At 43.9% G+C, this 22,650-nt stretch overlaps 1 protein-coding gene across 1 annotated transcript in view; it reads left to right on the top strand.

The window, feature by feature from the left end:
- The window catches only part of LOC126474953 (purine nucleoside phosphorylase), an 87,205-nt gene that overhangs the window by 12,343 nt on the left and 52,212 nt on the right, over window positions 1-22,650 (top strand). Inside the window, exon 2 of the mRNA XM_050102472.1 lies at window positions 20,810-20,904. Within this exon, the coding sequence (XP_049958429.1) occupies window positions 20,810-20,904 (95 nt within the window). The remainder of the gene's footprint in view (window positions 1-20,809; window positions 20,905-22,650) is intronic.

Below are 22,650 nucleotides of genomic sequence, written 5' to 3'. Positions count from 1 at the left end.
AAAGGGGGCGGGCTGGCAGCAGCTTAGTACGCTGCTCTACAGCCTACAGAATTTTTAAAAATGTAAGAAGAAAAGAAACAATAAAAGCAGGTGATAAAACGGTGACTTAAATTGTAAAACGGCGGAAAATTGTGGAAAGTTAAAACATAAAGGAAAGGGGTAGGCAATGCTAATAAAATACAAAGGAATCAGACTAGTAACATAGTAGACACACAATTAAAAAAACATGGCGACAGTCTTGTTTCTGTTCGCATGAGATAAAAAATCACGCCCAGTGACAGTATGATGTCTGTTCGTAACACTTCCGAAAAGACACGCAACACTGAACACTCACTGTAAAAAACTGCACGAAAATGTCGGCACAAAGATGACACTCCCTAGCCAAGGGCAGATTGGGGGGGGGGGGGGGGACCTGGACAGATGAGGGGGAAAACAAGGAGGGAGGAGAGGAAAAATCAAAAAGGAGGGGAAACCAAAGGAGGGAGAGGACTCACAAGGGGGGAGACGGGCTGGGCAGACGTGAGAGGGAATGGAAAAAGGCAGAGGAGGGAAATGCAAAAGGAATCGGGGGAGAGAAGGGGGGCAGAGAGAGGGTAGGTGGGAAAAAAAGATGATGGAAGGGGGGGAGAGGGAGCCCGGGAAAAGGACAGAGGAAAGGAGGGGGAATGAGGATCAGAGTTGATAGGAGGGATAAATGGAGGGAGAGAGGGTATCATCCGGGAGGGGGAGTAGATGGAAGCCACCGTGGGTGAGGAGATGAAAGGTGTAGAGATGGAGGGTAGGGGGGACACAACAGTGAAGATGTGGCAGGGGGCGAGGATGGGAGGGGAGAGGAGCAACCAGGGGGTGAGGGGGATCAATGCGGCGGGAGGTGTAGAGTATGCGGATATGTTTGAGGAATAGGAGCAGATGGGGTAAAGGAATGAGGTCACAGACGATCCACGTGGGGGACGGGAGGCGTATACGGAAGGCGAGGCGGAGTGCACGACGCTCAAGGATCTGGAGAGACTTATAGAATTTGGGGGGGGGGGGGTTCTCTACATCCTTCTCGACACGCTTTATATACCCACCACTGCTAGTGCTGCCATCTGTGAGAGATTACTGTACGCTGACGTCGGACATACACAGTGTACAACTGATAACAGTGTAATTGGTAGAGTCAGGCCTGTCTTAGGGTCTGTCTGGTGCACTGTGTCCTGCGTGGTAGGAACAGGTTCGATAATATCCCCGTTTTCTCATAGCTTATTAGAGAAAATCTGCGTACTTTTATCGTTACCATCAGTTTGCTGTAGAATGCTGAAACACATTCTGAGCTCCAATGTGTTACCAGAAAACACAAAATGGATTGGCAGTTAGGGGCTCGTATTGGTAACCAATCAACAGATGTCAGTGTCAACAATCAGTTATGTGACTGGATTTGTGAGTTCCTGTGAGAGAGGTAACATTTCGTAGTAATTGATGGAAAGTCATTGAGTAAAACAGAAGTGATTTCTGGCGTTCCCCAAGGTAGTGTTACAGGCCCTCTGCTATTCCTTATCTATATAAACGATTTGGGAGACAATCTGAGCAGCCGTCGTACGTTATCTGCAGATGACGCTCTCGTTTATCGACTAATAAAGTCATCAGAAGATCAAAACAAATTGGAAAACGTTTTGGAAAAGATACCTTAATGGTGCGAAAATTGGCAGTTGACCCTAAATAACGAAAAGTGTGAGGTCATCCACATGAGTGCAAAAAAGGAATCCGTTAAACGTCGGTTACACGATAAATCAGTCTAATTTAAAAGCCATAAATTCGACTAAATACCCAGGTATTACAATTACGAACAACTTAAATTAGAAGGAACACATAGAAAATGTTGTGGGGAAGGCTAACCAAAGACTGCGTTTTATTGGCAGGACACTTAGAAAATGTAACAGACCTACTACGGACACTGCCTACACTACGCTTGTCCGTCCTCTTTTAGAGTACTGCTGCGCGGTGTGGGATCCTTACCGGATAGGACTGATGGAGTACATCGAAAAAGTTCAAAGAAGGGCAGGACGGTATGTATTATCGCGAAATATGAGAGAGAGTGTCACAGAAATGATACAGGATTTGGGCTCGACATTTTTAAAAGAAAGGCGTTTTTCGTTGCGACGGAATCTTCTCACGAAATTCCAATCATCAACTTTCTCCTCCGAATGCTAAAATATTTTGTTGACACCGACCTACATAGGGAGAAACGATCACCACGGTAAAATAAAGGAAATCAGAGCTCGTACGGAAAGATATAGGTGTTCGTCCTTTCCGTGCGCTATACGAGATTGGAATAATAGAGAATTGTGAAGGTGGTTCGATGAACCCTCGCCCAGGCACTTGAATGTGATTTGCAGAGTATCCATGTAGATGTAGATGTAGATTGTAACAGTACTTAGAAAGTGTATTTTTGTCCAAACATACACTTTTTGAAATGGAAGAATGGCTGTTCACATTAACGAACTAAAAATAGGGTAAATTAGAGAGACAGTGGTGTTTGTTGCAGGATTCTAGTGTGAGTCGTTTACGAGGTATCGTAGTTTGAAACCTTCCCACACCGACACTTGTACAATACTTGTCGTAGCACACACTAAAGAACTATACAAGCCGGCCGTTGTGGCCGAGCGGTTCTAGGCGCATCAGTCCGGAACCGCGCTGCTGCTACGGTAGCAGGTTCGAATCCTGCCTCGGGGATGGATGTGTTTGATGTCCTTAGGTTAGTTAGGTTTAATTAGTTCTCAGTTCTAGGGGACTGATGACCTCAGAAGTTAAGTCCCATGGTGCTCAGAGCCATTTTCACCATTTTTGAACTACACAAGTGCGTACACTACTTACGTGGATTCTGACGAGTAACGAGACAATTGACCATCAGAGGTTGTGTTCAAAATGACCACCGCCAGCGTCAATACACGCTTCCAGTCTGGCACGGAACGAGTGCTACACACATGGTAACATTTCAGCGGAGATGTCCAAGCGGGGTCTCTCAGCTTCCACACAGGAAAAAAATCTACAGGCGTTAAATGCGGGGAACGGGCCGACCAAAGTACAGGTCCTCTGCGTCCAGTCCAACGATTTGAAAACAATTCGTAAAGACATGCTGGAGTACTTCGTGCACTGTAGGCTGGAGAGCCATCATGTTGGTACCACATGTTCCCCCTAGTCTGCAGAGGAAAGTATTCTAACAGCCGTGGAAGATATTATGTTAGCAAGTCGCGATACCTGAGCGCGTTCAGTGAACCGTCTACGAAAAATGGGCGTATGAGCTGACGGTTCTGTATCCCACACCACACGTTTACACTCCATGGACACTGACGTTCCTTTTGACTACAAGAACCGTACTGTACATCTACATGAGTACTCTGCAGTTCACAATTAAGTGCGCGGCAGAAGCTATTTCTCTACCGTTCCTCTCTCGAACGGCGCGCGGGAGAACGACCGCTTAACATGTGTAGGAATATGAAACCGGAATTTGGTTGTTTGAAACTGATAAACAATGTTTTATTCAAAATAATCGTCATTGCTGGTTATACATTTCTCCCATCTCCCCGGTAGGCTATGAATACCGCGCCAAAAAAACAATTCTTCTTTTGAAGCGAACCAACCAGCGAGCCATTTCCGTACCTTCTCATACGAATTGAAGTGTTCCGTCTACGAAAAATGGGCGTATGAGCTGACGGTTCTCTATCCCACACCACACGTGTACACTCCATGGACACTGACGTTCCACCGGACGAATCCAACGGGAACTGTCAACAGGCCAGTATTGTATTGTATTCTATGTTAACCGGGGACCTAGAAACGACGGGGAGGCTCCGTCCCCGCCGCAGCCGCAATGGTCCACAACCCTACGACGACTACCGCAGTCCACTTCACCCCTCCGCCACCCCACACCGAACCCAGGGTTATTGTGGGGTTCGGCCCCCGGTGGACCTCCCCCCCCCCCCGCCCCCCTCCCAGGGAACGTTGTTTCACACCAGACGAGTGTAGCCCCTATGTTTGCGTGGTAGAGTAATGGTGGCGTACGCGTACATGGACAACTTGTTTGCGCAGCAATCGCCGACATAGTGTAGCTGAGGCGGAATAAGGGGAACCAGCCCGCATTCGACGAGGCAGATGGAAAACCGCCTAAAAACCATCCACAGACTGGGCGGCACACCGAACCTCGACACAAGTCCGCTGGGCGGATTCGTGCCGGGGACCAGGCGCTCCTTCCCACTCCGGAAAGCCGTGCGGTAGACCGCTCGGCTAACTGGGCGGGCAACAGATGGTTCAAACGGCTCTGAGCACTAAGGGACTTAACTGCTGTGGTCATCAGTCCCCTAGAACTTAGAACTACTTAAACCTAACCAACCTAAGGACATCATATACATCCATGCCGAAGGCAGGATTCGAACCTGTGACCGTAGCGGTCACGCGGTTCCAGACTGAAGCGCCTAGATCCGCACGGCCACACCGGCCGGCCCGGGGAACAGACCAGTAGTGCATGATTCGGACGTGATCGGAAAATGTGGCTTCAGCACTTAAAAAGATAGCCGAGCGGGTTAGCCGCGCGTCTAGGGCGCCTTGTCACAGTCCGCGCGCCTCACTCCGTCGGAGGTTCGAGTCCTCCCTCGAGCATGGGTGTGTATGTTGTCCCTAGAGTAAGTTAGTTTAACTTAGATTAAGTAGTGCGTACGCTTAGGGACCGATGACCTCAGCAGTTTCGTCCCATAAGACTTTACACAAATTTCCAATTTTTTTACTAAACAAGATACATGATACATCAGGAGTATCCTGCCTTAATGCCCATGTACAGAAGTTAACACGGTTCTCATAATCGTTTCGATGCAGCTCTTGATGGAACCTATGTCGATGAAGAAGGAGTAGAACACTGGTGCCGTCCGCTGTGGCCGAGCGGTTCTAGGCGCTTCAGTCTGGAACTGCGCGACCGCTACGGTCGCAGGTTCGAATCCTAGCTCGCGGATGGATGTGTGTGATGTCCTTAGGTTAGTTAGGTTTAAGTAGTTCTAAGTTCTAGGGGCTGATGACCTCAGATGTTAAGTCCCATAGTGCTCAGAGCCATTTGAACCATTCTTTAGGACACTGGTCTGACTCGTGCCACTTCCTCGTACGACTGTGCGGGAGTTAACTTGCAGATCAACTACAACAGCAGCAAGAACGTTAATTTCCCCCTCTTCTGTGGTCACTTGTTTCCTTCTTTTACGTTGCCTAGGTGTGACACTACCACTTTCACAGAACTGATTGAAGAGTTTTATAAGAAACTGCCGAGATGGTTGACATCTATTGGGATATCTTGCCGCTTACACCGTGCAAGAACGAACTGCATTCGTCCTACACTCTCCGTAAGCAATGAGTATATCAGCTTTTTGTGCGTTGGTAAATCTCATCGTCCACTCGTGGCCTACGGCTTGGACTGTCGCACACTAACCGAGTAGCAATGCACTCAAGGAACACAGAAACACACTGTAAGCAAACACAACAAAATAGCGACTACGCAGATTGAATACCACAAACAAGTGTCGGTATTGGAACGTTTGAAAATACGATACGTCATAAACGACTCGCACTAGACGCCTGCAACAAACACCGCTGTCATTCTAATTTACCCTACTTTTAGTTTGTTAATGTGAATAAACAATGTTCCATTTAAGAAAGTGTATGTTTGCAAAAAAATACACTTCCTAAGTATTATTACAATCTGTTTGTCGGTTAACAATACGAGCCCCTGACTACCAACCCATTCTGTGAAAACTGCACATCAATAGCACTTTCCATTTCCGCAATAATTGTGGTGCAAGTTTTACGTGAGTCACAATGTACATGACGCAGCGGACAACGTCAGACGATGCCCCTATACACAGGGCGCAACAAAAATTTACGGCACAAATTGCAGGACATATTCGCCACATGTAGACGAAGAAATTATGTTATATGAACATGAGTTGGAAACGCCACGTTTCTACGTTACAGATCATTTTCTCCAACTCATTAGAAATGGCAAACACACAAGAACAGAACGTTACAATCATTGGGAATATGGGCTCTTGATGACGTCTGGTTACGTTGTTCACCGTCAGTGTTTTGTTCTACGTGTCCCTGTAGCTATGCGACGACATTGCTTGTTTACAGATTACATCAACTGTTGCCGCGATCAGTACTACCGTTTCAATCACACGGGTTACTACGTAGAGTTAATCACAGACTTGGCTTGTGGTTCAAATGGCTCTGAGCACTATGGGACTTAACATCTGAGGTCATCAGTCCCCTAGACCTGTTGTTGTTGTTGTTGTTGTGGTCTTCAGTCCTGAGACTGATTTGATGCAGCTCTCCAAGCTACTCTATCCTGTGCAAGCTTCTTCATCTCCCAGTACCTACTGCAACCTACATCCTTCTGAATCTGCTTAGTGTATTCATCTCTTGGTCTCCCCCTATGATTTTTACCCTCCACGCTGCCCTCAAATACTAAATTGGTGATCCCTTGATGCCTCAGAACATGTCCTACCAACCGATCCCTTCTTCTGGTCAAGTTGTGCCACAAACTTCTCTTCTCCCCAATCCTATTCAATACTTCCTCATTAGTTATGTGATCTACCCATCTAATCTTCAACATTCTTCTGTAGCACCACATTTCAAAAGCTTCTATTCTCTTCTTGTCCAAACTATTTACCGTCCATGTTTCACTTCCATACATGGCTACACTCCATACAAATACTTTCAGAAATAACTTCCTGACACTTAAATCTATACTCGATGTTAACAAATTTCTCTTCTTCAGAAACGCTTTCCTTGCCATTGCCAGTCTACATTTTATATCCAATCTACTTCGTCCATCATCAGTTATTTTGCTCCCCAAATAGCAAAACTCCTTTACTACTTTAAGTGTCTCATTTCCTAATCTAATACCCTCAGCATCACCCGACTTAACTCGACTACATTCCATTATCCTCGTTTTGCTTTTGTTGACGTTCATCTTATATCCTCCCTTCAAGACACCATCCATTCCGTTCAACTGCTCTTCCAAGTCCTTTGCTGTCTCTGACAGAATTACAATGTCATCGGCGAACCTCAAAGTTTTTATTTCTTCTCCATGGATTTTAATACCTACTCCAAATTTTTCTTTTGTTTCCTTTACTGCTTGCTCAATATACAGATTGAATAACATCGGAGAGAGGCTACAACCCTGTCTTACACCCTTCCCAACCACTGCTTCCCTTTCATGTCCCTCAACTCTTATAACTGCCATCTGGTTTCTGTACAAGTTGTAAATAGCCTTTCGCTCCATGTATTTTACCCCTGCCACCTTTAGAATTTGAAAGAGAGTATTCCAGTCAACATTGTCAAAAACTTTCTCTAAGTCTACAAATGCTAGAAACGTAGGTTTGCCTTTCCTTAATCTTTCTTCTAAGATAAGTCGTAAGGTCAGTATTGCCTCACGTGTTCCAGTATTTCTACGGAATCCAAACTGATCTTCCCCGAGGTCAGCTTCTACTAGTTTTTCCATTCGTCTGTAAAGAATTCGTGTTAGTACTTTGCAGCTGTGGCTTATTAAACTGATTGTTCGGTAATTTTCACATCTGTCAACACCTGCTTTCTTTGGGATTGGAATTATTATATTCTTCTTGAAGTCTGAGGGTATTTCGCCTGTTTCATACATCTTGCTCACCAGATGGTAGAGTTTTGTCAGGATTGGCTCTCCCAAGGCCGTCAGTAGTTCCAATGGAATGTTGTCTACTCCGGGGGCCTTGTTTCGACTCAGGTCCTTCAGTGCTCTGTCAAACTCTTCACGCAGTATCGTATCTCCCATTTCATCTTCATCCACATCCTCTTCCATTTCCATAATATTGTCAAGTGCATCGCCCTTGTATAGACCCTCTATATACTCCTTCCACCTTTCTGCTTTCCCTTCTTTGCTTAGAACTGGGTTTCCATCTGAGCTCTTGATATTCATACATGTGGTTCTCTTATCTCCAAAGGTCTCTTTAATTTTCCTGTAGGCAGTATCTATCTTACCCCTAGTGAGATAAGCCTCTACATCCTTACATTTGTCCTCTAGCCATCCCTGCTTAGCCATTTTGCACTTCCTGTCGATCTCATTTTTGAGACGTTTGTATTCCTTTTTGCCTGCTTCATTTACTGCATTTTTATATTTTCTCCTTTCATCAATTAAATTCAATATTTCTTCTGTTACCCAAGGATTTCTACTAACCCTCTTCTTTTTACCTACTTGATCGTCTGCTGCCTTCACTACTTCATCCCTCAGAGCTACCCATTCTTCTTCTACTGTATTTCTTTCCCCCATTCCCTAGACCTAGAACTACTTAAACCTGACTAACCTAAGGACATCACACACATCCATGCCCGAGACAGGATTCAAACCTGCGACCGTAGCGGTCGCGCGGTTCCGGACTGAAGCGCTCGGTCACAACGGCCGGCACTTGGCTCGTGCAATTGCAGTGTACAGAAATGCGGAGATGGCAGATGCCCATTTGATATTATATTAGCTGATGGCAATGGCGCTCTCACTCAACGTTTGTACTGGGAGAGATTTCTAGGATGAAGGTGCTCCGACAGGAAAACGTTCCAAGCCATTGATCGTCGTCCCAGGGAACTTGGGGCATTTAAGTGACCAGGAGAGGCCTAGAAGGACAAAGACACTGCAATGGGAGGCGGCAATTCTTCATGCAGTTGACGGCGACCCTAGTGTCAGTACAAGGCATGTAGCTGCAACACTGGATGTTTACCAGATGACTGGCGAGTGTTACCCGAGGACCAGCTGTACCATACCATTTACAACGCACTATCAGCAGCTCATTTCCCTGCACGTGTACTCTTCTGCGAGTGGTTTATTCAAAAAAGTGTCAACCCTAATTTTAGTGCAACGGTGCTGTTCGCAGATGAGGAATAGATTCAACGAGATCAGATTGTAAATTTTCACGGAACTGTGGTGCAAATCATCAACAAAGCTTTTCTGTCAGTGTTTGGACCGGAATTCTTGGTGACTGTTTCGTAGGACTGTGGGAGAAAACATGTACTTCATGCACGGTGCAGAACCTCCTCATTTTAATGTCTGTCGGGCCTAAATAACAGAGTACATGACATATGGATAGATAGAGATGGACGAATTGCATGGCTTCCTCTCTCTCCGGACATAAATCGAATGGGCTCGTCGAAGGTTTTGTTCCAAAAATGAACAGACAGAAGTGATGACACTTTCTGCAGGACGTGAGCACCATTTTGCAGGACAATACTGAAGCACGTACAGTCCAAGCTGTTACTAATTTGTTTGACTGATGGAGCTGCTAAGTGTTATACCACCTACTGCACTCCCCTGACTTAAGCCCTCGTGAGTTCAACTCGATTTCTAAACTGAAGGAAACACTTCACGGCATTCGCTTTAGAACTGTTACAAATTCGTCGGGCAATAGACCGCGCCGCTCGAACTGTCAACACAACTGGCACAGCTAAGAGTGTCCTACGACTTCCACATCGCTGGCAACGGATTATACACAATTCTGGTGACTACTTTGAAGGTCAGTAACACTTTGAAACAGGTATCTATTTAGTACGAGCTGTAAATAAATAGTTGCCACTACTAAAGTTCCAGCTCTCGTATAAATACCTTTCGTTTCTTCGCTAGTCATTTCCCGCTGCCCTAGCCGCGTCGCGCCGTGTCAGATTGCGAAGCTGCGGCATCAGCGTTCAGGCCAAGTGGAGCATACGCGGCTTACATCAGCAGCCGTAATACGCCTCTGCCACCGGGGGCAGCGGCCTCGGAGGCGGCAGAGGAGGTGTGAAACCTCGGTAACCGCGGAGGCGTTAGCAACAATTAGGGCTCCTGATAAAATACCGATATATCGATATTTCTTTAAAAAATTATCGATATATATCGGCGTTTCTTAGTCACCAAAATATCGATATCAAACTGCGAATATCGAGTGCCGATATTTTTATTTTATGTTACATTGTTTTCGCAATTTTCGGTAAATATTTGAAGTTGTTCTTTTGAAACTGTAGTAGAACATAATTTTACTTTCACTGTACGACGGAGTCTTAGTACTTTTTGAGGTTTCATCATGATCAGTCTTTCTCTTTGACTGTGTGAAGCAAGGATAGAGATGGCACAGAGAATTGCGCAACGAGAGAGAGAGAGAGAGAAAGGGGGGGGGGGGGGGGGGTGAATGGAATAACGAAATTCCCAATGTGAAGAAATTGCACATCCGTTGCGTGAAAAAAAGAAGAAAAATAACGCAACTAGTGCGGTATTTCTTCACATCGGCATTCTTCGAAAACAATTGCTGAAACTAACGAACAGAAATCTGAATGACAAGATTGGTCTTTCCTGTGGGCAGAGAGATGTGAGGGCAAATGCTGACGTAATCGGCGCTCGGCGCTGCCAGCAGAAACGGTAACGTTTAACTGCACCACGCAATTTTGACTATGCCTGTTAGGTCACTGGCGTTTGCAGAAATGAAAAAAAAATAATAATAAAAAAACAGGGAAGTCGACATGAAGTGTTCCGGACAAACCCGATACGTGACGAAACTGAACGACGGAGCCATCGGACATCTTTTATTGTGCCACTTACATGCAGTTACCATTGTTAGCCAAGACGTTATCGCCCAGTATGAACGCGCATCGTTTTCCTTTCAATTCTTGCTCTAAGCGGGATAAGCAGGCTGCTAGCTTGTTGATGTGCAGAATATCTAGTAATAAACCAATACTCAAATTTAGAGCTTTAAAACTGGCAGTATATTTACAATGTGCAGCCGATATATTTTTTTTCCAAGCACTTTTATGTCTTTTTACGATATATGGAGTTCCGATAATGTTATTTTCGTAAGTATCGGTTTATTGGATTCCGATGTTTTTAAAAATATCAGCTGTCCTAGTAACAATTGGGTCTGTATGAACATAGCAAGGTCCAGGCAGCTCATCCACACATTCTGAAACGTGAGTAAGACAAAAACTACACAGAGTGTGCAATAAAGCCCTCCACAAAAGCTTTCGAGCACTCAGAAACAAATAATGTAGAGTCTGACGAACTTGAGGACTTAATACAATACAGTTATGAGTAATTGCACGTAACTATTAAAGTTACTACTACAAATGTACTAGACTTGAAATACAAACTCACTCAATGATCAATGCCGCACTAAAACCTGACTGGGCGTATAGTACAATTGGAAGATGAAAATGTCAGGCTTAGGGAAGAAAACAAATACAAGACGGTCTGTTCGTTCGCTAGAGTAGCAGCCACAGCTCCACTCGTCAGATGGTCGCCACAGAATGAAACAATGAGACCACACAAGCTAAGCAAACATCTGACAGAGCTAATTAATTCGAAGAAAGATAACGTAAGAATCGCGGGAATGAAGACAGCAAACTATGTACTTATAACTAAAATAGAACAGAAGAGGAAGTCAGGAAGCTGAAATATAATTCGGAGATAAGTCAAGAAATGACATGATAGACACGTGGTGTAATAGGAATTAGCAAGGGAAGCTTTATGAAGTGTTCGATACCGCCCTAGATAGTTTTTCGTGCGGAACGGCCTACTTGACTGCCTTACTACTACCTATCTCGGAAACGGCGGAACGTATCGGATTTTTTTCCTTAAAATTATTTCTCAGCAAAACTTACCTTGCAACATGTGTCCTCGGAGTCTTTCGCAGTGGCACGACTGGGTAAAATCTTCTAGGTGATTAGAACGAGCAGCAACAATTTCAACAGAGACTAGGGCTACACACTGAGCAGGGCGTGGGAGAGGGCTTTGGATGTCGAAAGGAAGCAATGGCGGACGCTTAACGCCTGTAGGGAGGCGGGAGCGGCCGTTTCATATGTGGCGTCGGCCCCTTGCGCCACCTGACGTCGCTCGGTGCCGCGGCAGGCCGGAGAAGCTACGGGCTGCCCACTCGCCATCCACGCACGCGTTGTTTCAGCCCTCTCTGATTGGTCCTACCAGCCATAATCGCAGGTATATAACAGGGAGATAGTGCCAGTCCCGATTTGATCTCATCCCCTTCCCCCACCTCCCCCTTTTCCCCCAACATCTCCGCACTGTACGTAGGCTTGACCCCCCCCCCACCCCCTGGTTTCCTCATTCCTCTCCTCCCCCCGCCCACTGCCGTGCCTCTATCGCTGCATCCCTCCCTCTCTCCACCTCCACCTCCTTCATCAGGGCAATTTCCAGCACCTCCCCCACCTGGATGTTGAACTTCGCCCTTCCTCCCAACTGTAACCTGACCTTGTTCCCCCTCTCCCCAGGGCCCCCTTTTTCCTCTCCCCTCCTTCTCCCAGGGTGGATTTTCCTCCTCGAGTCCCTGCACTCCCTTCTTCGGCTGTTTTCCTCTCCAGTCCCTTCCCTCCCAAGCCCTCCTGCGGCGCGCCCCCCACCTCATCACTCTTTCTCTCCCCTCCTTCTAGCCTCCTTTTTTCTCCCATGTCTCCCCCCCCCCCCCCCCCCCAGCAGGTCCTCCCAGGTTTTTATTCATTATCAAGTGTGCTGCATTTGTGTTCTGTTCGGTGCAGTTATACAGTGTCATCTAGTGATGTGGTTTTATGTGCTCGGCCTGTGTGTAGTCAATGATTGTTAGTGTGTTTTTATACTGTGGCTGCCTTTTACATTGTTTTTGCCCTGAGTGTTTTTTAAGTGCACTTCAGGTCTCCAGCTGTGTTTCTTTTAATTTTATGTCGACTTTTAACTGTCACCCAGTGCAAGTCCCCATACTAGTGTGTATTTTACCTCCTCTCATCTCCATTTACAGTGTTTCTCTGGTCCTTTTTTATCCTTCTTTTAATGTAAGAATCCCCCTTTCTGCTATATTTTGTAAAGCCTCTTGGCTGAAGAGTGGTGGACTGTGCTGCTGCCAGCCCTCCCCTGCCCGTGTGGGCAGGCGAATGATGGAATTACAATAAAGAAGAAAAAAAAAAACCAGTCCTGACCTCCCTCCACTCCACACCCTCCATATCCTTCATCAGGCCAATTTACAACACCTCCCCCTCCCAAATGAACTTCGCCATGACGTCTACCCTTCCTATCAACTGTAGTGCCCCCCCTCCCCGAGTCTCTGCACACCCTCCTCGGCGGTTTTCCTCTCCCGTCCTTCCCTCCTCGGCCCCCTTTGCTGCGTCCCCCACCCCATCCCCCACCACCCTTTCTCTCCCCCTGTCTAGCACCACCCCTTCCCCCTCTATTCCCTTCTCCCTTATCTCCCCACCCCTGGCAGATCCTCCCAGTTTTCTTATCCATCACCGAGTGTGCTGCATCAGTGATGTGTTCGGTGCAGTTCTACAGTGTCGTCAAGTGGTGTGGATTTTAATGGTGTGCTCGACTAGTATATAGTTTTGCTGTCTGTGGGTTTCCCATGCTATGCCACCCATCACATGGCTGTTTTAATCATTCTGCAACTTTTTTTGTGCTCTGGCTATACTTGGACTTGTGTCTTTTAATTAATACAGTATGTGGTTTTTTGTGTAAAATACTTTTTTTGTTTTTTTTATCTCCATTTTACAGTCACCCTTGTTTTGTGTACTTTCTTCCATTATGATCCCCCTTTATATCTGTGTTCAGCCATGTTTTCTCCTTTTTACTGTTTTAAATCTCCTGTATACTTGTAAGGTGTCTAGGCTGAAGAGCAGTGCCCATGCTGCTGTGAGCCTGCCCCAGATGAAAATACAGTAAGGAAAAAAAAGACAAGTGGGGACTGCATTCTTCCAGCATCCTTCACACCTACAAATCCTTGATCCATCCCATCCTTCATTATGCCAACATCACTTGGATTTCCGCCCCACCCAGATCCTATACAGCCCTCCAAATCCTGAACACTGTGCATTCTGCCTCATCTTCTGTATACACCTCCTGTCCCCTACATGAAACCTCCATGACCCGATCCCCCTCCCACATCTTCTCTTTTTACTCGAACACATCCACACTCTGTACATCATCTGCAGACTGGATCCCCCCCCCCCCCCTCCTGCTGTCTCCTCTCGCCCATTGCCGCATCTTTACCATTGTGTCCTGCTCTCTCTCCTTCTCCACATCCTCCACCTCCTCTCCCAAATGAACTTCCACTATCTACCCCTCTCAGATGATGAGCTTTGCCCTGATACCTACCCCTCCTACCAACTCTAACATCACCTTCCCCCTCCCTCTCCTCTTGGCTCCCTCTCCTCTCCTTTTCCCTTACCCTGAGCAGCTTTTCTCCTCACTCTTCTGCTCCCCTCTCTTTTAAATGCACCCCTCCTGCTTCTCTGCGCTTCCTACAGACTTTCCTTCCCTCTCCATCACCCACCCCAGCTGTCTCCTGCCCTTTGGTGCGTCCCTTGAACCCCTCGTTTTTCCTTCCACCCTCTCCAGCCCACCTCCACCTCTGTCCCCTCTTTTCCCTCCTATCAGACCTCTCCTCCCTCGGCAGGTCCAGGTTTTACTCTTCGTCTTGTGTGCTCCTTCTCATGCAGTAGTTTTTAAGTGTCGTCGTTCTGGAGTGTTTTAGTACCGTGTGACCCAATGTCTTTTATGTGCTACACAAATAACCCACTGTGTTTTTTAACTTTATGTGGACTTTTTTAACTGTCCCACATGAAATTCTCCATGTATGTGTATATTTTAACCCCCACTGTCTCCCCTTACTATGTTCTCATGTCCTCCTTTATCGCCTTTTATATGTCTTGTTTTCCCCTTTTTATTAAATTTATCACTTGGCTGAAGAGCAGCAGATTGTGATGCTGCCAGCCCTCCCCTGCCCCATATGGGGCAGGAGAATGAAAGCACAATAAACAAGGAAAAAAAAAAAAAACAATCCCCGCAGTCAGTAGTTTTACTCCTGATGACGATGGTAAAGCTAGCCATCAAAAACTCAAAAATTTTGTTGGAATTGACGCGGCTTGAAAACCGAGAAGATTTTATCCTACCTTGCAACATCCTTACTAGCTTTTCACACTCTTTCTGACCACTGTATCTATGGATTCATGTGATACTGCTAGGCCAGTAACAGCGCGAACTCTGAAATTTCTCCATAATGTTATCAGTCATATTCATAAATGCGTGTTAAACTGCTTTGGGACTGAATTAGAGACAGTATCATTTTTGTAATAAACAATGGAACATTGTGTACCTATCACAGAGTATATGGGCCTTTAATTGCAGTAATGGCCTGCCAATAGTCTGCCACAGCCACCAGTTAATCTGTGAGTACAGAACTGTGTAAGGTATAACTGTAATACTTTGGATTATGCACTTTTAGTATATACACAGGTGTGTTCACAACTTGTGGAACTTTGTTTACCATGCCCTCTACCTGCACAGTACAGTGGAATTACAGGTGTTATATGGAAGCTGACTCAGGAGTGTCTGAACTGTGAATCAACTCAAAAGTGAGTGTGTTGAACGTAGAGTACTGTGCTCGAGTGACGTTCTCGTCCTCTCGAAATTGTGTTGGCCCATGCACCTTATTTGTAATGTGCCATGCGTGACGTTGAGGCACAGGCCACTACCCATGACTGTTTACAAGCAATTAGGGCACTTTCCAACTCCTGTTGCCTAAAGTTAAACCAAGGCGGCGTGATGATGAAATCATTTCAAACAATTGCGGACTAACATTTTCGCATGAGTAGGTTTCAAACTCCCACTAAACCTGCGGGCGTAAGCAGGATGGGGCCAATGGAGCTTTGCACAGGAGTGACTTGTGTCAAGTTATGTCTAACTGGCATGCTAGATTGTCAAAATCCAGAGCTGGTTGGAAGGTCCTGCCCCTAATCCTCCAAGCAGTCTCAGACGGGAAGAGATTCCGTGACTTTGCTGGCAAAGGTAGAGCTCAGCAAGCACGAAGACAAGCAGTAGAAACTCTCACCATGTGTGGGTGGGTATTATCATGCTGAAGTATAAGCCTAGGATGGATTGCCACGATGGGCAACAAAACGGGATGAAAATAAATGACATCCCACACCATCACTCCTAGTTGTCATGCCATATGGCTGGTGACAGTCAGATTGGTATCCCATCACTGTCTAGGGTATCTCCAGACATGTTTTTGGCCTGCAAACTCATTGACTGGAGTAGAGTTGTCTTCCATTAAGTGTTCCACTTTGAATTGAGCCCCAAAGATCAGCAGTAACCAGTATGGTTGTGGTGTTCAGGTGTAACAGTAGACTGACTCTCTCTCTCTCTCTCTCTCTCTCTCTCTCTCTCTACTCACACACACACACACACACATTGATAGAAACACATGTCTGAAAATCCCTCATTTTCCAGTTATTGATGAAAGTTGATATCCAACAGCTTTCCAGTAAAAACCCAATAACTTCACTTATCTATGCACTGTTTGACTCACTATGTCCTAGATGGCATTCTGTTGCCAGGGAGACTAGGTTTCATTCATCATTTGTCTATCTTCAGTGTGTCCATTGTGTACATGCACTACAGGTAGTGAGTTAACCCAAAGTGCTCCATTCAAACACAGTAGAATATTCATTTTGTGAGCAGGCACACATAATTTTTGCGTACTGCCACATGAATAGTAATAGGTAATAGACATGAGGCTGAACAGCTGTATCAAATGGTGTTTCCAGACTGAAGGCAGCTGTGTATTGTAGCATTGCTGAGACTTGATCCATAACACTGCACCGAGACTGTTGACTGAGGAAGGCCACATGTTGCTCATACACCTCACCAGGAAGAGCACGATCCATAGCACTGCACCGAGACTGTTGACTGAGGAAGGCCACATGTTGCTCATACACCTCACCAGGAAGAGCACATTCTATGGGCTACTGAAGAAGAGCCATCTATTTAGTAGCCTTAGAATGTGGTACATCTCAGGTCCGGCATGGCAGCCGCACATGTTGTGAAGATCGTTTCAGTTCTGCTGCAGAAGTTTTCCTGGGAAACCCTTACACATCCTCCATTAAGTCCCAATCTCTCCCCATGTGATTTCCTTATTTTTTGAGGCATGAAGAAAGACATTCATGGCCATGGATTTGCCTCAGATGAAGGGGTGCATATCTGGGTAAAATCATGGTACCATAGGCGACCACTAATATTTTTCCATGACGACATTCACCATCTTGTCTCCCAGTGGGATACATGTACTAATAGTTATGATGATTACTTTTGAGATAATTAAGTTTTGTTGCAAGTCAGAATATTCAAATATTCAAAATATTCATAGAAGATTCCTTTGAACATGGATATTATGTGAGATAGGTCGGATTATAAACTACCATGTCATAGGCTCAAACTGCTTGAGAATACTTTCTATTACATGGCACCAAAAATTTACAATTAATTTAGGAACAAGTATTAAAAATCCTCTGAGCCCAAAATAAAAAATTATATGAAAAGAAATGTTATTATAGTAAAGAAGATCCATGACTGATAAGTAATTATAACCAAATTGTGGCTGTTGTTAACTATTGTAATATAATTCTTGATGGATGATAAGTGTACATAATATTACACAACACATGTAAGCTGATGTTTGTATGGCACCTTAAATCTTAAATGTATCTTACATTTTCTGTGAAGTAATGAAGAAATGCAGATCTATGTAGTATACAGAAATAAATACAAACTAGCATATTATACAGGGTGGTCAGAAACATCTGTCAAGTAACTGGGTGTGACTATTTGAAATGATCTCAAATGGAATGATCAGACTACACAAGTAATGGGCAAGGCAAACTCTAGATTGCAGTTTATTGGTAGAATCCTGAAGCAATGGAGTCCTTCAACAAAGGTAATTGCTTACAATATGCTAGTTTGTCCAGTCTTAGAGTATTGTTTGTCTGTGTGGGACCCTTACCAGTTGGGTCTGATTCAAGAGATTGAGAAGATCCAAAGAAGAGTGGCAAAATTTGTGACTGGTACATTTAGCCATCATGAGAGCGTTACAAATCTCATAGAAAGTTTGAAGTGGGACACACTTGCAGATAGATGACGTGCTAAATGGAAGGGGCTGCTCGCTAAATTCCGAAATCCGATCTTCGCCGAGTATGTAGAGCATATATTATTACCACCAACTTTCAAATTGTTCAATGATCACCATTAAAAAATAAAAGAAATTAGAGCTTGTACTGAGGCATTTAGACAGTCGTTTTTCCCTCGTGCAATCCGCGAGTGGAACAGAGGGGGGAAATATGACTTGGGTGCGACTTGTGCCCTCTGCCACACACTGCTTGGTGGCTAGTGGAGTATATATGTAGATGTATATGTAGACGTAGCCTGAAAAGCTTTCAAGTTGCTGTAGGGTCGATTGTGCTGAGAAATAATTGTTAATGAAAAAATTTGATATGTTGCACCATTTCCAAGTTAATTACCATTGAAATTAGCCAATCAGGCCACTGTGCACATATTCGAGTGGCCTGACAGAGATGGTGTCACCAAATGTGTTCTTTGTTTTGTTTCCTAAAACCGAACAAGACAGTGATGCAGAAATTGGACATGGGCTGGTAGTAAGGGTCCCAACCTGAGCTAAAGACTCAGCACTCTCATGTGCTATCTTCTACATTATGAGAACAACCAACACAAATTGTATCTGGTGGGCCACTTGAATTTGCATGCACAATGGCCTGATTGGCTAACTTCAGGGCTAATTAACTTGTAAATGGTGCAACATACCACGTTTTTTCTTAAAAATTATTTCTCCGCACAATCTAATCTGCAATACCCTTGCAAACTCTTCAGACTTTAAGCCCAATCTGAACAAACAAAACATTACTGATGAGTCATTAATGTATATGACATGTCACATGACACTAAAAAAGTCAAATCAACCAAGTGATGCCTATTATTTTGGCGTATTGTACTGTGACTGTGTAGGTCACATTTTGGTCACAGCTGTAAGCTACATAAATTGTTAAAAAGTAAATGTATTGGCAAGTGAGAGTAGATTTTCCAGTAGTCTTAAAAAGGCTACTGTAAGACAATTTAAAAGACAATTTGAATTTCCACTTTGACAATAACTGTAATTTATGTTACATGATCAGCTGATTTTGGGTGTGTGCCATTTTCAAGTGCTACTCTTTGTTATTATAATTTTACATCATAATCATGTGTGGCTGTATACAAATGTGTGTCTGTCATTTTAATATGAAATGGACTGTACACACAGGCAGGATGCCAGTGTAAAATTACAATTATAAAACGAAAATGGCACACACCTGAAATCAGTTGATTGTATAGTATAAATAACAGTGCTAGTATAACGTCTGAGGTGGAAATTGGAATTGTCTTTTATTAAATTTTTAGCTGTGGCATTTGATACGAAAACATTGTAAGATCTACTTCCCCCCCAAAACAACTAGATAGTGTGATTCTGAAGGAACTGTTGTGAAAGCTAAAAAGACCTACAGAGAACAATCACTGCCCTATAGGTATAAAGCCCGAAAGTAATGAGTATGAGATACAAAAGATGGTATATAACCTGGGCCTGCTGAGTCAGGGGGCACAATGGTAAATATGGCACTTGAGTCCTTGGGAGAAGTTGTGATGAAATTCCTATACAATCATCCAAATATAGGTTTTCTCTGCTTTGCCTAAACTGCTTAAGGCAAATATCAGTATCATTTGTTTGATAAACATCCTGTCCCATTAATGACTATTTCAAGTTTGAGCTCCATTGCCGGCTGGTGTGGCCGAGCGGTTCTAGGCGCTTCAGTCTGGAACTGCGTGACCGCTTCTGTCGCAGGTTCGAATCCTGCCTCAGGCATGGGTGTGTGTGATGTTCTTAGGTTAGTTAGGTTTAAGTAGTGCTAAGTTCTAGGGGACTGATGACTTCAGATGTTAAGTCCCATAGTGCTCAGAGCCATTTGAACCATTTGAGCTCCATTATTAATGACTTCATCACTGATGGGGTGTTAAACTCTAACCTCCCTTAGACCATACAAAGTATTTAGTTTCACAAACATTGTCACACTGATGTAGAACTTTTTTAAAGGTGATATTTATGATTTTCACTGTCTCTTTAATTTCACTCACCACAACTGCAATTTAAGCTTTATGGTCACTTTCACAGGTAATATTTTGTGCCCACACAGGCCAAGAAATTTAAAAATCTTGTAGCACATATAAACATTTCATTCAGTAACCACAGTCAGTTCCTGTAGTGGAATCCACAACAGTTACAAACCACTTTCACAAATTTCTGAAAACCAGTGTGCTGCTATATACACATTCATATTACTGCAGCAATTACAGCAGTGATGATTGAAATTAAGTGGATTGTGGAAGGTGAATATCTTGTCTTTATTAAGGGAGATGTGCACATATTTCCATACAGAAAATTTAATTGTTCAAAACTATTTGCATTGTAAAACAATTCATGTTTTAAAGGTATGGTTCTTATATCACAGTATGAAGGTAGTAGAGGTACTCACTCACCATATTTTTCTGCTGTTGAGTGGTTGACAGACACATAAACAAGAATGACATTGCTGAGATTTTGTACACTGTCTTTCCTTGGAACAAAAATACTTAAAATATCATGATTGCTTTGTTTACCATATGCCATCTATTACATGTGGAGTCTTGAAAAGTGCTAATTACTGTAAATGTATTCAGCAATTGCCTCAAAAAGAAAAAAAAATTCACTCTTGTTGGTGTGCCTCCAACTGCCCACAAGCCTCAAATATATGGTGAGTGGTCACTTGTACTGATTGGATAATTTGTATTGCACCCAGGAGTTTCCAATTAATGTCTTTCTTTGTATGATAAGTAGACACTTCTTGCTTACAGGAAACAATACAACTGTGAGTGACTTGTTGGATAATTTTCTGTTTGTTTCTATGTCTTCTGCAGCTACAGCTATGAGCAGGTTCAGGAGATTGCACAGTTCCTACTGGACAGAACAAAGATACGACCAAAGATAGCCATAATTTGTGGTACAGGCCTTGGTAAGCACATTCTTAAACACATTTCCCAATTTATTCAACTTTTACACATTTTTTTGTGGATGGAAGTCAGCAAAATCGGTTACACACATAACAGTGTAGTAATCCATTTATTCAAACTCTGTAAGTTGTGTGTGTGTGTGTGTGTCTTTATATATTTGAGAGTCTAACAAACATTCACATGGACAAAGGCTATATACTTTTTAATATATGTAAAATATAAATATACACTGAAGAGCCAAAGAAACTGGTACACCTACCTAATATCATGTAGGGCCCCCATGAGCAGACAGAAGTGCCACAACACTACATAGCATGGACTTGACTAATGTTTGAAGTACTGCTGGAGGGAATTGATGCCATTAATCCTGCAAGGCTGTCCATAAATCCATAAAAGTATGAGGGGATGGATATCTCTTCTGACCAGCACGTTGCAAGGCATCTCAAATATGTGCAATAATGTTCATGTCTAGGAAGTTTGGTGGCCAGTGGAAATGTTTAAACTGAGAAGAATTTTCCTGGAGCCACTCTGCAGCAATTCTGGATGTATGGGGTGTTGCACTGCCCTGCTGGAATTGCCCAAGTTCATTGGAATGCACAGTGGACATAAATGGATGCAGGTGATCAGACAGTATGCTTACATACATGTCACCTGTCAGAATTGTGTCTAGACATGTCGGGGGTTCTATATCACTCCAAGTGCACATGCCCCACACCATTACAATGCCTCCACCATGCTGAACAGTCCCCTGCTGACATGCAGTATCAGTGAATTCATGAGTTAATTTGCGTACCGTTACACTTTCATTGACTTGATACAATTTGAAACAGGACTTGTCCAACCAGGCAACATGTTTCCAGTCATCAACAGTCCAATGTTTGTGTTGACAGGCCCAAGTGAGGCATAAAGCTTTGTGTATGCAGTCATCGAGGGTACATGAGTGGGCCTTTGGATCCGAAATCCCATGTCAATGATGTTTCATTCATTGGTTCACACACTGACACTTGTTGATGGCCCAGCATTGAAATTTGCAGCAATTTGCGGAAGGGTTGCACTTCTGTCACATTGAACAATTCTCTTCAGTCACTGTTGACCCCTTTCTTGCAGGATATTCTTCCAGCCACAGCGATGTCCAAGACTTGATGTTTTCCTGGATTCCTGATATGATCAGTACACTCATCAAATGGTCATACAGGAAAATCCCCACTTCATCGCTAACTCGTAGATGCGGTGTCCTCTCACTCATGTGCCTACTATAACACCACATTCAAACTCATTTAAATCCTGATAACCTGCCATTTTAGCAGCAGTAACTGATCTAACAACTGTGCCAGACACTTGGTGTCTTAAATTGGTGTTGCTGACCACAGCGCCATATTCAGCCTGTTATATATCTCCGTATTTGAGTATGCATGCCTATACCAGTTTCTTTGTGCTTCAGTATATACGTAATATATAAAGGGGCAACATAGCTACCAAATATCTCAGAAAGTTTTACCCATTTGCTTAAACATTTTACACACTACATATTTTTAAAAGATGTATAATCTCTAACTACATATTTAATACAGAAAGAGAAAACTCTGTTACCAAAGATCTTGAAAATTACTCCAACAATTTACTTCATGTATCTACATGATACACCAGTAAACTTTCAGATGGACATAGTCTACATAATTTTTTAAAAGAAAATGTACAGATTTTCTGTGGAAAGCAACTGTGAGAAATAGGATGCTGTGCTGTCCAAT

Source organism: Schistocerca serialis, chromosome 4 (genome assembly GCF_023864345.2).
Source record: "Schistocerca serialis cubense isolate TAMUIC-IGC-003099 chromosome 4, iqSchSeri2.2, whole genome shotgun sequence".
Taxonomy (NCBI): Eukaryota; Metazoa; Arthropoda; class Insecta; order Orthoptera; family Acrididae; genus Schistocerca; species Schistocerca serialis.
The sequence above is the reverse complement of the archived record's forward strand: the minus strand, read 5'-3'. Positions and strand labels throughout refer to the sequence as shown.